At 34.5% G+C, this 13,814-nt stretch overlaps 1 protein-coding gene across 25 annotated transcripts in view; it reads left to right on the top strand.

Moving 5' to 3' along the window:
• TAF2 (TATA-box binding protein associated factor 2) overlaps positions 1-13,814 on the top strand; it is an 87,531-nt gene that overhangs the window by 57,285 nt on the left and 16,432 nt on the right. For 7 of the 25 annotated variants that reach the window (XR_011421164.1, XM_070221282.1, XM_070221275.1 and 4 more), the window contains 4 exons: positions 8,029-8,285; positions 9,535-9,690; positions 10,175-10,280; positions 12,707-12,829. Coding sequence is in view for 16 of the 25 variants with exons in the window: in XM_070221282.1 (XP_070077383.1) it covers positions 8,029-8,285; positions 9,535-9,690; positions 10,175-10,280; positions 12,707-12,829 (642 nt within the window). In the remaining 9 variants the exon portion in view is untranslated. Of the gene's footprint in view, positions 1-7,083; positions 7,356-8,028; positions 8,286-9,534; positions 9,856-10,174; positions 10,281-12,706; positions 12,830-13,814 lie in introns of those variants that run through there. The other 18 variants (XM_070221281.1, XM_070221278.1, XM_070221287.1 and 15 more) reach the window with 9 other exon arrangements.

The raw sequence follows: 13,814 nt of genomic DNA, 5'->3' as shown, positions 1-13,814 counted from the left end.
AAATGTTTAAAGAGCTGTAAACATGAACCTGCAAGATATTATTATTGTTATTTTTATTTCAGAAGATTACAAAGGGTTGAAAACTAAGTCTTCTCACCTCTTTTCCCTAGCCACCTAGTGGCTTTTCCCAGAAGTAGCCAATTTCTTGTGTATTCTTTCAGGAGCAGTATATATCATTATTGTTTTGCACCTTAAAGATCATGGTATCTCATCACAGTTTTAATTTACATTATTTGAGTGAAGTCTAGAGGCAGGATAACAGTGCTCCTGAGTACTAGCTCTGGCACTAGTTTGCTGATGGTCAAGTCTCAGCTGAATGATTTACTCTATGTAACTTGTCTAAGTCTGTGATTTTTCTTTTATAAAATGGAGGTGGTGATGATACCTATTTCTGCAAACTAAAGATTAAATGAGTTAATATTTATGAAGCACAGTATCTAGTTTGTAAGTGCTCAAAAATGTTGTTATACTAACATAGTAATGATATTATGCTTCTCATATACTTGAGCTATTTGTAGTTCATTTTTTGTAAGTCATTCTTATTCTTTGCCATTTTTATTTAATTGAATTATTGGTCTTTTCCTATTGACTTGTAAGTGTTGTACATATTTAAAGAAAATTTGCCTTATGTCTCTGATATGTTGAAATTGTAATACTGATTTTGGTTTAAAATTCAATCGAAAGCTGGGCTGAAATGTGTTTTGCTTAAAGATAAATTGTTACAGATAGATGGTGAGAGGGCAGTGGATTTTCCTTCTAGTAAGTATGTCACTTTATCTTCTTTCTAGAATACTGGAAAGTACCTTGTCCTACCTATCTCATTAATGGCTATTTAACTGAATCACAACTAAATACCAAGTTCTGATTCTTTTTAAAAAATTATTTAATTTACTGACGTTGAGATGTCAACTGGTTGTATAACTTCTGTCCTTCTGTTTCATAATCACAGTGCAGTACCCCCAAGTAAAGGCACCGTGGTTGGTGTTTCATTGAAATATAATAAAATTGAAAATAGTGTGACCCTTGTCCTCAAAGTACTCAGAAAACAACACATAAACCAGTTTATAACGATATTGCCAAATTAGTTTTCTGTTTTCCCTAATCCCTAGAAGAATGATTGCTGCTGTTTTTGTATAAAGTTGTATATTTTGCTACTTGTGGTTACCTCAAAGGATGTTATGATTACTGTCAGTTAGATCCAGAGAATGAGCACACAAGTTCAGGAACTTGTAAAGGATCATTCAACAGTTAATGTATGGCACGAAATGTATTGTGTTGAATATACTCTTAACAAGAATTCATGATTCCGTGACTGTGACGGATTACAACTTTGAGGAAAGCATAATGAAATAAGGGATTCTCCTGTCACTTTCTAGGGAAGATTTCTTGGACAAAATAAATGTGTGTTTAAGATTAATGGGACAATTTCTATAAAACATTTGAAGCCCATTGGAAGGTCGTAGTTACACAAATACAAGCTCTAACTGATGTTTTAGTATTTAACTTTGGTAGTGTTCAGTATAAAGTACAGTTGCTGCTTTGGTTGGAATTCTCTGTGCCAATAATCTAAACAAAATAGATCAGTGGGGCCAAGTCATAAACAATTTATTGGTCAGCTCTTCAGATCTATAAATAAATAGGAGCAATGTGAACAGTGGGAGAGGAATGAATAATTGGAAGGATTGTTTTGTTTTGTTTTTTTCGTGTTTTTGGAGAACATTAAATGTTAGACAGGGAAGATTGATTAGAGGATCGCTCATGTCCCTTGCAAGCCTGGACCTCTGGGATACATGAATGAATCTCATCTAAGATATCTTTTTTTTGTTTAACTTTTGCAGTTTCTTATTCTTTATGATGAAAGTAATATAATCATGTTACAGCATTTATCTGAACAAAATAAAAAGGAAAATATTACGTAATTCCATTGCATTCCCACTCTTAAGATTGGAGTATATTTAGCCTTTAGGGGAAAAAGCTTGAGTGCGTGTATATGTGTACACAGTTTTAGTAGTAATGAAGGTTTTAAAATAGCATTTTATCATGAGAATTTTTCACAGTGCTGTATTATTTTCTTAATAGTTATTGTTTTAAGAAATGATAATGAGAATTCACTTGTAACAAAAGGAGCTAGAACGTCATCTAAATCCCTAAATCCTGGCAAACTCTGCCTGCCCCTCACTCCTTATTGAGGCTCCTGGGTTATCTGGTCACTTAAGATAAGCATCATCTTGATTTACTTGTGGAGAACAAATAAACTGTAGACAATAGGGATTTAATTATATTCACTTATTTATTTCAGTCTTATTCCAAAGTAGATTTGAGATGTATTGACTTTGCATAGTGATACAATTTCTTGAACTCACTTAAAATATATGGGAGACAGTATCATGGCAATTAAGAAAGGATCATCTTATGAGATGGTCAGCAGATGCCTTTGGAGAATCAAAGTTTGTTTGCTTAGCTGGTTTCAGAAGCTTCCCACTAAGAGAATAATTGTGGTGGGATACATAGAAAGATTTAGAAAATTGAAATTAGTTTGAGAATAAGACAGATAAACTAAGAAATTTTTTTCATTTAAAAAAATTCATTTATCATTCAATGATTATTAATAATATTCTTTTTTAGAAAGAGCTAGAAAGGGGGGTTTGGAGCTGAGAGGTACAGAACCTGGGAGCTCTTGGTAACTGAGTCATTTTAATGGCCATGTACCAGAAGGAAGGTTCCCAGACTTCTGCTTTTGAGATCCCAGGACTACCTGGTCTCTGCACTCTGCCTGGTGTGTGGTAGTTCCACTTAGCCTTAAGTTCTGGGCACTACCGTAGTATCTTCCCAACAGTTTTTGCTTTGAAAACACACACACGTAACATCCACACCCATACAGGGCTATATTTGTATTTACCCATGCACACACATATCAGATATCTTACCCCATTCTTTAGTTTAATTTTCCCATATAACTTTTTCTCCTCAACATTTTGTTTTTAAATTTTTCAAAGCTTGGAAAAATTTAAAGAATAGTACAATGAATAACCATGTACTTTCAGCTGGGTTCACTAGTTAACATTTTACCATATTTATGTGATCTCTTTATCACTCTCTTTCTTTGTGGATATGTACATACCCTTTTTTTTTCTGATTCATTTGAAAATAAGTTTCATCCAGATACTCTTCCCAAAATACATTAGTATATAATCCTAAGAATAAAGACATTCTCCTACGTATTCACAATGCTATTATCACACCCCACCCCAATATATATCCCATCTTCAGATTTCCTTAGTTGTCCCCAGAAATGTTCTTATACTTCCCATGTAGCTTTTAAAGTAATAATCCATCACAGAAAGGATAAACATTTTTAAAGAGAAACATCTTTCACATTATATGGTCTTCGTCCATAGTTGCTTAAGAACCTTAAATAAATCGGTTTATTTTTAGTTAAAAATGTCACATTGTTCAGCGGCAATCCTTTGTAAAGGTTTCAAGCATTAATTTACTCGCCAGTAATTTCTTGAGCACCTCCTATTTGCTGCCATACGTTTTGTGTGTACAAAGATGCCTTTTGTATTAACTTAGTATAATGGAAAGAGAGACATACGATCAGATAAATTATAATACAAATAGGTAGTTGCTCAAATAAAGAGAGGAACAAAGTACCCTGGGAACTTGAAGAACAAAATCATGAGCTCCACCTGGAATGCCTGAATGTTCATGCAGTGGTGACATTTGAGCTAGCTCTGGAGGAATGGAAAAGAGTTTGCCATAAGAGAAAGACATTTTAGCTAAGAGAATTATACATAAAAGCCTCAGGTTCTGAAAGGGTGTCTGGAAAAGGATGTTATCTGGAAAGATAGATTGGGACCCAAAAGTGAAGGGCCTCAGGAGTTTGTGTTATCCTGTAGGCAATGAGGAATAGGTGGAGTTAGGACCTGGCTGACTTCTATTAGCTGTATGTGTTTTTACCGCACTGAAAGGAAATGATTTTCCTTTTCCACATAAAAATGTTTCAAAATTCAGAACATATGAGATCCTACCTTTTACAGCTTTAGGTAAGATTTTATAGCTTTATAGACCAACATGACAATAATTTAAAAAATGCATTTAAATAATAAAAACCTAAGAATGGGAGATTTTTATTGCTGCTTTATATTTTATTTAAAATGTAAGTACTTCCTCCAGTCTTGCCTGCTTATCAATGTTTTTTCACTTCTTAAGACATGGGCCTTCACTGAAGAGATTGTATATCATTATGAAGGAAATTTTAGCCATTACTCCCAAGCTGCTCTTCAGTGTTTGGCACATTACTATAAGAATGACATAAAAATATTTGTGTAATTGTTCAGGACATTGAAGGCTGTTTATTTACTTCATAATTTTTAGTGTTTGAAAGTTTACAGCTACACTCTAAGGGGTAGAATGCCGGACAATTCCTAATTCAGTTTGGTAGGATTTGCCAGGTTTCAAAGTAAGAAAATAAACTATTTTGATATTAATATCAGAAGACTTCAAAGTTTTGTCCCTCCATTTCTCTCTCCCCCAAAGCCTCCTTCTTAGGAATATGAATGGTGGAAGAAAATGAAAACATATTAATTTATTCTTTGTAGGAAATTTATGTATCCATACGCATAAATATAAATGAAATTTGCTGTTTTTACTTAGTGTAGGATGGACAGAAAGATCAAGACAGAACTACCCTTTGGCAGTTGTATTTGTCCAGCCCAACTCTGTGCAAATTTCCAAGCTTCTGTCGTCAATAAGGAGCGCTGGGTTTATTGAAAAATGTCCTGAAAACAGTGGCTTTCAAAGTGAGCTTTCTTCTTAGCAGCATTTTGGCTTGATCAGCTTTAATAGCAATTACCTCAGAAAATAAAGAGATGATCTTTTTTAGGATCAGATTTACTGTATTTTGAGTTTGTCTTTAGATTCTTTCTGATTTGAATAGAGAACATCAATACTGGGTTTCCTACTTTTTCTTGAGTGTTTTTCCTCTGATTCAGGTAGGCAGGGTTGATCCCAAAGTATAACTGCTAATGAGGACAAGAATGGACAGCATTTTTACCTGAGAGGAGAGAATAACGATTGTTGTATTTTCATATATATGAGCATTCCTTGCCCTGTAAGTGGTGGGGTGGGAGGAGTAGCTAGAAGATTAAAGAAAGGTCTTCAAAATGCTGTCTTGAGGGCAGAAATCAGTAGCTGTTCAGGGCCTCTCTGTAATGCAATGATTGTTTTGGAGTCATAGAAGTTTAGACCTGAGGGCATCTTAAAGATTTTCTAAGTTAATTGTTCTCATTTTAAGGGCACAGGCAGCTGACTTGCCCAAGATCACAGAGCTAACTGGTAATTAAGCAGAAGTGTTTTTTCCCACTATACTGTTCAATTTAATTCCACTATAATGTATGACAACTATTTTAAAATTTTATTCCATGATTTTGAAATACAATGGAGTTCAGATTTTCCTTTGTTGTAATTTTAACAGAAGCACTGCTGTTCATTATTTAGCTCTCTCTTATCAGCCCTAAATTTTAATATTTATAAGTCAATTTTGTGAGGAAAAAAATACTATCAAGTACTTTCCTCAGGAGGTAAATAATGTTCATTCCTCCATCCCAATTAAGTCCTACCAAAACCTTCAAAAAACCAAAACCAAAAAGCCCACCTAGAAATAAAAAGTAACAAAAACCATATTCTGGGGGTTCAGTGCGTTTATTAGTAGCCTTCCCTGTGCTGCCTAGTCATCCTTTAGCTGACTTTCAAAACACAGAACAGAACCCCTAGCTCATCAAAGTAGATGTTTTTCATTTCCTTTTTTAAAATTAAGATAGTTCTTTTTAAACTTTGAGGAATTCACACTCGATTGACTGGTTTTCATGTCATCTACAGCATGTAGAGGTTCCGGATGGTTCTTTGCAGTAGACGTAATTCGGCAATATTGATCTTCAAGGTTTAGTTTTCTTCCAGTGTAAATGTACCCTAAACCATTCTAGTTTTCCTTACTGATAAAATGCCTAAGATTCACTCCTATTCTTGCTACACCCATGAATAGATAGATACAGGGCTAGCTGCTCTGACAGGATTCCTTCCCTCCCCTCAGAGGGTTGAGCCCCTCCAGCCTTTGTAATAAAAGGCCCAAGAATCTGACACCTGTCCTTTATGGAACTGTTACATGTGTAAAATACTTTTAGGAGGAGTATAATGAATGCCTGCAAACAATTAAGCAATGTCAGGCCATTAAAGTGTCCAGATATGCATATTCCAGAGAAGAAAATGGATTTCCAGTATAAAATCCTTACTTTCACTCTGCACAGTTTTTCCCATTTCTGGTTTCTCTGTAGTTTTTATGACATAAAAATCTCATTCTCCTCTGGAGCTCCTGCCTCTTTCTCTGACTTCCAACAGTGTTACATATCTGTTACCTTATCCAACAGTAGCAAAATGGAAGATGTCTCAAATAGGATTGATGATAGCTGTTTCGTGGCAATGTAGCATGCAAAGTGCCTAGCACAGTGTAGTATATGGTATGAATTCTCTAAAATTATAATTTCTCCCATATGGATTTCCTGTGCATAGAATTTATGTAATAGTAGCTTATCTATTAGAGCAAGTCTCATTAGAATCACTACTTGATTTCAGTTTATTTACTTATTCTGATATTTGTTTTTGAAAACCACAAAACTTAATATTTATGCTGTCCAGAATTTACTGTAGCAACTTTTTTGCTTTTTGTTTCTCCTTTTTATCTTATTTTATTGTTTATTTATTTGTGGGTTTTTTTGCTGAGAAAGATTTGTTCTGAGCTAACACCTATGCCAGTCTTCCTCTATTTTGTATGTGGGTTGCCGCCACAGCATGTCTGCTGACGAGTGGTGTAAGTCCGTGCCTGGCAACTGAACCTGGGCCCCCAAAGCAGAGCATGCCGAACTTAACCACTAGGCCATGGGACCGGCCCCTGTTTCTCTTTTTTAAACTTCATGGTACTCTTTTGAAACCATAGTTCTTGGTCAAAATTAAATATTTATAGGGTTTATTTTTCTTATCCAGAAGAATTTACGTATTTCTTCTTCTCATTTATTTTTAATTCTCTAGAATATTTTACATTCTGCCTAAAAAGATAGAAATTATCTAACCCTAGATGTCAGGCAATGTCTACCTGAAGTGCTGTACTGGAAAAGAAGGAAAATGAGAAAGAACTCTGGTATCAATGTGCTCTGATCTGTCACTGCTATTGGGTGAGGTATAACCTGAGACCAAAACCCTTATTCTGGAGATGAAAAAACTGAGACTCATCAGGAAACTGAAAAACTTGCCTCTAGTCTCTCAACTACTTTAAACTGAATTTCTACACAGGCAATCTTCTGGTCAGTGTGTATTTTACTACCTGTTGCCATCTCTGGGGTTTCCTTTTTTTTTTTTTTGAACAAATACCTAGTAGGAACAACACAAATATAAAGGTGTTTGGCAAAATATTTTCCTCCTCTAGAATAAGTCCGAATTTAGAATTGTGTTATTTTAAGTAGTTGTAGAATTTCTTAGTATATTTAAAACCTGAAAATAAATCTGAGAGTTAGGAGAATTTGTTTCAAGTCATAGGCTCATGGAGTGCTGTCTTCCCAACAGGCTATTAAAGAAGAAACTCAGAAAGATGAATAGAGAACTAATGAATGTGGAGTAGTGACCAAGGAGGAGGAATTAAAGGGAAGATTAAAAGCCAGAAAAAATACTATTTTTAGAATGTTAGATTTTTAGTGGATGTCTGGTATTCATTTTGTAAGAATAGCTTGATAAAATTTTTTCCAGTTATAAGATTCATTTCTTCATTCACTAACATTTATTGTTTGTGTAATAGTTTCTAAGTATTTGCTTAAGATAAGATACTTCTTTAGGGTAAAAGGTTTGCCAGTGGGGCCTAGGTCAGTAGATGCTCCTTTTAGGCATCATAATTTGGCCATCTCTGTACAGGTTCTGGAGCAGTTAAAAGTGTGTGGATAGATATGCGTATTGCCTTTTGTTTCTCTGTTGCTTACTTCTTAGGTACTTCACATGACTGGAGGTTGCGGTGTGGCGCTGTGGACTTGTACTTCACACTTTTTGGCCTCAGTAGACCTTCCTGCTTACCCTTGCCAGAGCTTGGCCTGGTTCTTAATCTAAAAGAGAAAAAAGCTGTCTTGAATCCGACCATAATTCCAGAGGCCATAGCAGGCAACCAAGAAGCTGTGATTAATCCAAGTAGTCACGCTCAGCTGGTTGGATTTCAGAACCCTGTAAGAATCACATGTATTACAGAAAAGGTATTTTTATTAGATAGAGCTATCTAGAGGAGAGAATTGCTTCTTTTGAACTGATGAATTTTAAAGCCACTAACAGTTTCTTGTACCATTTAAAAAAACTTCTGACTGACATTAGCACTTTACAAATTGTAAAGTACTACATCCTTTACTATATAGTTGCACATAACAAATGATGTGCTGCTAGTCCATTTACTCCTTTTGTGATAACATAATGATTTTTTGTACCTGAGCATAGAATTTCTTTTTCGAGTAGTAGAAAATTACATATTTGCCTATCTTGTCCGTACATGGTGTTGGCAAGCTGTTTGAACACAGGAGCCCTAACTTTTTTTTTCTACTCTATATAATACCTAGCACAATTCTAGAGGTATGATAAGTGCCTGGCAAATGCTTGTTGAAATAAATAAATAGCAATGAATGGTTAGGTAAATGAGTAATCTGCTAATTTTGGAGGAGATTATATATTACATTTATTTATATAAATTTGTATGTGTTTGCCTTTAGAAAAGCTTCTGTTTCTAGCTATGCATTATAAAATTACTAGGCTTTTTGTAGAAAGACCTTTAGGACACATATCAGTCATTTTACTGTAATTTAAAGAAAGTTTTCCCGAACTGGTTTTCTTATTGATGGCAAAATGTCCCCAATATTTCAAGCTTCATTTTTCACCAATATTTAGACCAGATTACTTGCCTGACAGTTCCCTAATTGTGTTTTGACACTTTAAAAGTAAAATTCTCTCTCTGTTAGTTAGTAATAATCATTTTAAATTACTTATTCACCTAGATTTTCTGAAATAAAATTGTACTTACTTGTTATAAATTTAAAATGTATCCTAGAGTTTCAGTTATGAAGAAGACAGATCTTTCCATAGAAAATAAAAGAGTCCCATTAAAGAGCTCTTTCACATTTGAATATTTATAAACCTGTGGAAATGAATATGTTTATAATTCTTGCTCATGTGTCTTTATTTGTCCACATTCATACTTGGAGTTTTCAAGATAAGAGAAAATGATACCAAAATATATGTTCTTTTGGGAAAGCTCTAAAAGTTCACTTAAATACCTCCCTTCTCTTAAAAAAAGACCTGCAGACAGGAAAAGGTGAAATTTGTTTTGAGCCCATTGCTGATAACTCTTAGGCATTGGGCATGCTCTCATCTGCATGGTTGCTATAGCTAGTAGTTTTCAGCTATAATATGAGCTACTTGTCTTCAGAAATCTAATTTTGATCTTGAATATTGCTGCAGGAAGATGATCACCTTGCCAAGGAAGCATCATGTAATATATCAGCTCATCAGCAGGGAGTGAAGAGGAAGGCTGATACACCACTGGGGTCCCCACTAGAACCTGGTCAAATACTGGAGAAGAATGAGGATAGCAGTAAAGTCAAACTGAAAATCAGAGTAAGAAATACAGGTTAAACCTGTATTAACAGTGTAGGGTATTCACCTTCTTGTAGATCTTTTTGCAGTGGTTTTTCCTTAGGAATAGATGGGACAGACTGAATCATGAACAAGCCCAAATGTCCATCTAAGACATTCCAACTGATTGTTTAACTTCTGTTATCACATACTTCTTCTCTGTTTGGGGGAGGAACTATGTGTGCACGATCTACCACAGTTCACTACTTCTTCCCACAACATAGGAATAGATTTTAGTTGCTATTACATTTCCGGTAATTTCCAGACAGTTTCTTTTGGATGCTGGACCGCATAATCTTTTCTTTCTCTTAATACTTTTTGAGAAAAAGAGACTACTTTTCCTTTTAAGATTATTTGGGGGTGTCCTGTGGCCTCTCTGCTACCTTTCCTAAGAGCTAAGATCCAAACTTAAAGTAATGTAATGGCTCTTTTTCTCCTTTGTTTTGTGTGTGTGTGTGTATTGTAGTTTTCAAATTCTCAAGATGAGGAAGAGATTGATATGGATACTGTTCATGATAGCCAGGCATTCATTTCCCATCATTTGAACATGCTTGAAAGGCCATCAACTCCAGGTAAGATTAGTGTACGGCAATCACTGGGGTGATGGAGAAAGTTCACAGGATATCAGTATTCTAAGGTGTGTTGCTTTATTTTCAGGTGAACAACTATAAAGTTTAAAAGTAGCCAGTATAAAATATTAGATTGTATCAGATTATAACACACATCAACAAAGGAATAAATAAAAAAATAAAAGTGTTTCTTTCAACTTTCTATTTTATTTTGGTCCTTTTAAAATATTTGGCTTACTTCTGGATTTGTTTTTTAAAAATTCCATTCGTCACATTTCTTCCAGTTGCTTTACTGTTTTTCTTTCTTTTCTTTTCTTCCCTTCCTTTCATTTGTAGTAGGCTTAACCTCAGAATAAAATACTAGATCTGGTTTCTTTTTAGTAGTATAACCATAATTATTTTAAAAACTTTTTAGCTATAAAGTTAATGCTGCCCATAACACAACTACTTTCTCTTTTTGCCTACCTCTTCCATGTAGTATTATGTCACAGGTTTTTTGCTTGCATCTCTCAAACATTATAATCTTTTCTTTTGGAAATATTACCTGAGACAGTGTTGAGTTCATACACTATAATTTACCCTATTTCCCTGTGGATAGTCATTTAGATTGTTTCTGATTTTTATTTGTTACAAGAAATTCTGCACTGAGTGTGTTCATACAAAAGCTTTTGTTTCTTTTTTGTCAAATTATATTCTTAAGATAAATTCTCAAAAATATATTCTTGGCAAAAAAGTTGATTTTAGCTATATTATGAGATACTTATCTTCAGATGATTTTCATAGCTGTTGATACATACTCTTCTCTAATGCTTTTTGAAGAGATTACACCTAGCTTATGTTTTCAGCATTTTTAAATTTTCAGGAAAAAAGCTTTGATGTAACTTGCATTCTAAGTTGTGAAATATAATAATAAAACAAATATATGTAAACCTGAAACCCACCTTAACATGTATATTACACTGCAGGCCACAGCCATTCCCTCTGTGCTTCTCTCCTGATTCTGTTCACCTGCCTTTGCACTACGAGTGAATACTGTCTTGAATTTTCTTTTCCGTAATCATTCTGTTGCTCTTCTTTATAGTGTATCACATAGATAGATGATCTATATGTTTAGTTGCACTTGGTTTTTGAATTTTGTGAAAATATGTTCACTATGACTTTCTCTTTTCACTCAACAATCTGCTTCTAAAATATCATCCATATTGGTACATAAGGTGTGATTCATTCCTTTTCATTTATCATTTATCATCATTTTTGTATGTCATAGTACTGTTTTATGGTCATCAATGTCATAAAAGATACTTATTAATTAACTATAAAATGATAATTGACATTTACTTTATAATGCATTTCTTTTATTATGAATATAACTATTTTTCTTTTTTTTTCTGGATACTGTTTCTGTTTTTTTTATTATTTGAAAGTTCTTTTCATACCCCGTGCTGGTTGTCTATGTCTGTGATCTTTACATTGGAATGAGGTTTTTCTTTTGTTTAACGTGTTACATTTGTGCCAAGTCCCTCTTACCCCACCTCAGTCTCCTTTCTGTTAGTTTGGCTTTTTGTTTATGTTGGTTATGAGACTTAAATTATTTTTCACTGTTTCATAATCTAGGATGAGTTAGTAGAATTTGAGAACCAGCTTCAGGTACGGTATGAACCTAAGATATACTTGAAGACTGATAAGTCATAAATTCTTTGGCTTTTATAATTATAGGAGATCTTAACAATTATTTATTCTGTCCATTCTGCAGATAAGTGAATTTAAGCAGAAGTTATTTTTTTTATTAAATGACTCTCTCTAGATGACACACCCAAGTAAGAGCCAATTCAGGGCAAGACCCAAATCTTAGGAGTTTTTCATATGACAGATGAAGGAATTGAGACATAAAGAGATAAATGTCTTGCCCAGATTATGTATCTCATTTGTTGATAATTTGGAATCAGAACTTGGATCTCCTGATACCTACTACAATACTGTTCGCATTAGACCATTAAAACATTTCCTGTTTTAAATATATGAATTATTTTGATCTATTTTTTTAGTAAGTATTATAGTAGAACTTATTAGCAAATTTTGGAGGGAGCCAGTAGACTTTACTGTATGCAAAGTTCCACATAAATAATTAAAAACATGAAATGGTTTCTGCCTCAGAATGTGGAATCTAATTATATGTTCAGCAAGCCAGTCACACTTACTATCTTACTTGAGTGTGTATTATTCTCAGGCTTAAGCATATAGGAACCATGATGAAGAATTAAATCAAATGAAATCCTCAGTAGTTTTAAAAATAGTGCTTTTTTCATTATTACAATTTTACTGTTGAACTGCTTCTAGTTTTAAAGTTGACTTATAAAAACCTGTTAGGCTTTTTTCTTTTATAAGGGAGCAAAGAACTAAATCCCTCTTTTTCCTCTTTGGCATTTTAGGGCTCTCTAAATATCGGCCCACCAGCTCCCGATCTGCTTTAATACCTCAGCACTCATCAGGCTGTGATGGCACACCCACCACAAAACCCCAGTGGAGTATGGAACTTGCACGGAAAGGAACAGGTGAAAATTACTATTATTTTATTCAGGAACAAATCTATAAAGTTCTTTATCAGTTTAAAAAGAATACATTAAAAACACAGTTCTAGGGGCCCACCTGGTGGTGTAATGGTTAAGTTCACATACTCCGCTTTGGCAGCCTGGGGTTCACAGGTTCAGATCCCAGGCGTGGACCTATGCACTGCTTATCAAGCCATGCTGTGGCTGGTGTCCCACATATAAAAAATGGAGGAAGCTGGGCACAGATGTTAGCTCAGGGCCAATCTTCCTCAGCAAAAAGGAGGATTGGCAGTGGCTGTTAGCCGAGGGCTGATCTTCCTCAAAAAAAAAAAATAAAGTAATAGTTCTGAGAACTTGCTTTTCTTGCAACACATTGTCTTTATATAACTTAACATAAAGACTCCTTTTAACTAGACTTTTTACTATTTCAAAAGTAATTTAATCCTAATATATAAAACTTGGAAATAACAGAAAAGTGGAAAGGAGGGAAGACAAAAAAGTCACCTCTCATTGTGCCATTTAAAGATACCCATTATATTAATATTTTGCTCTTTCCTTGCAGTGCTTTTTCTAAGAATATTATAATATGAAAAATGCCAACTTCAGTAGAAACCATCAAATCTGTGCCTTTATACTCTGGCCCGCCCCTTGGTGTAGTAGCTAAGTTTGGTGCACTCCACTTTGGTGGCCCAAGTTCATGGGTTCGGATCCTTGGCGCAGACCTACACCATTCATCAGCCACACCATGGCGGCAACTCACATGCAAAGTATAGGAAAATTGGCACAGATGTTAGCTCAGGGCCAATCTTCCTCAAAATAAATAAATAAATAAATAAATAAGTCTATGCCTTTATACTTTTATAAAATGCAAAAATCAACCATTTATTTCTCCTCTCCTCCTCTCCCTGAAAGTTGTACAATTGGTCCTTCCTGGTCAATCATGAAGCTTTGATGCTATACCTGGAAAACTAACATGTTCTGTATTTTA

The sequence above is a fragment of the Equus caballus genome, chromosome 9 (genome assembly GCF_041296265.1).
Source record: "Equus caballus isolate H_3958 breed thoroughbred chromosome 9, TB-T2T, whole genome shotgun sequence".
NCBI classification, from domain to species: Eukaryota; Metazoa; Chordata; class Mammalia; order Perissodactyla; family Equidae; genus Equus; species Equus caballus.
Note: the sequence above shows the minus strand (reverse complement) of the source record. Positions and strands in the feature narration are given on the sequence as shown.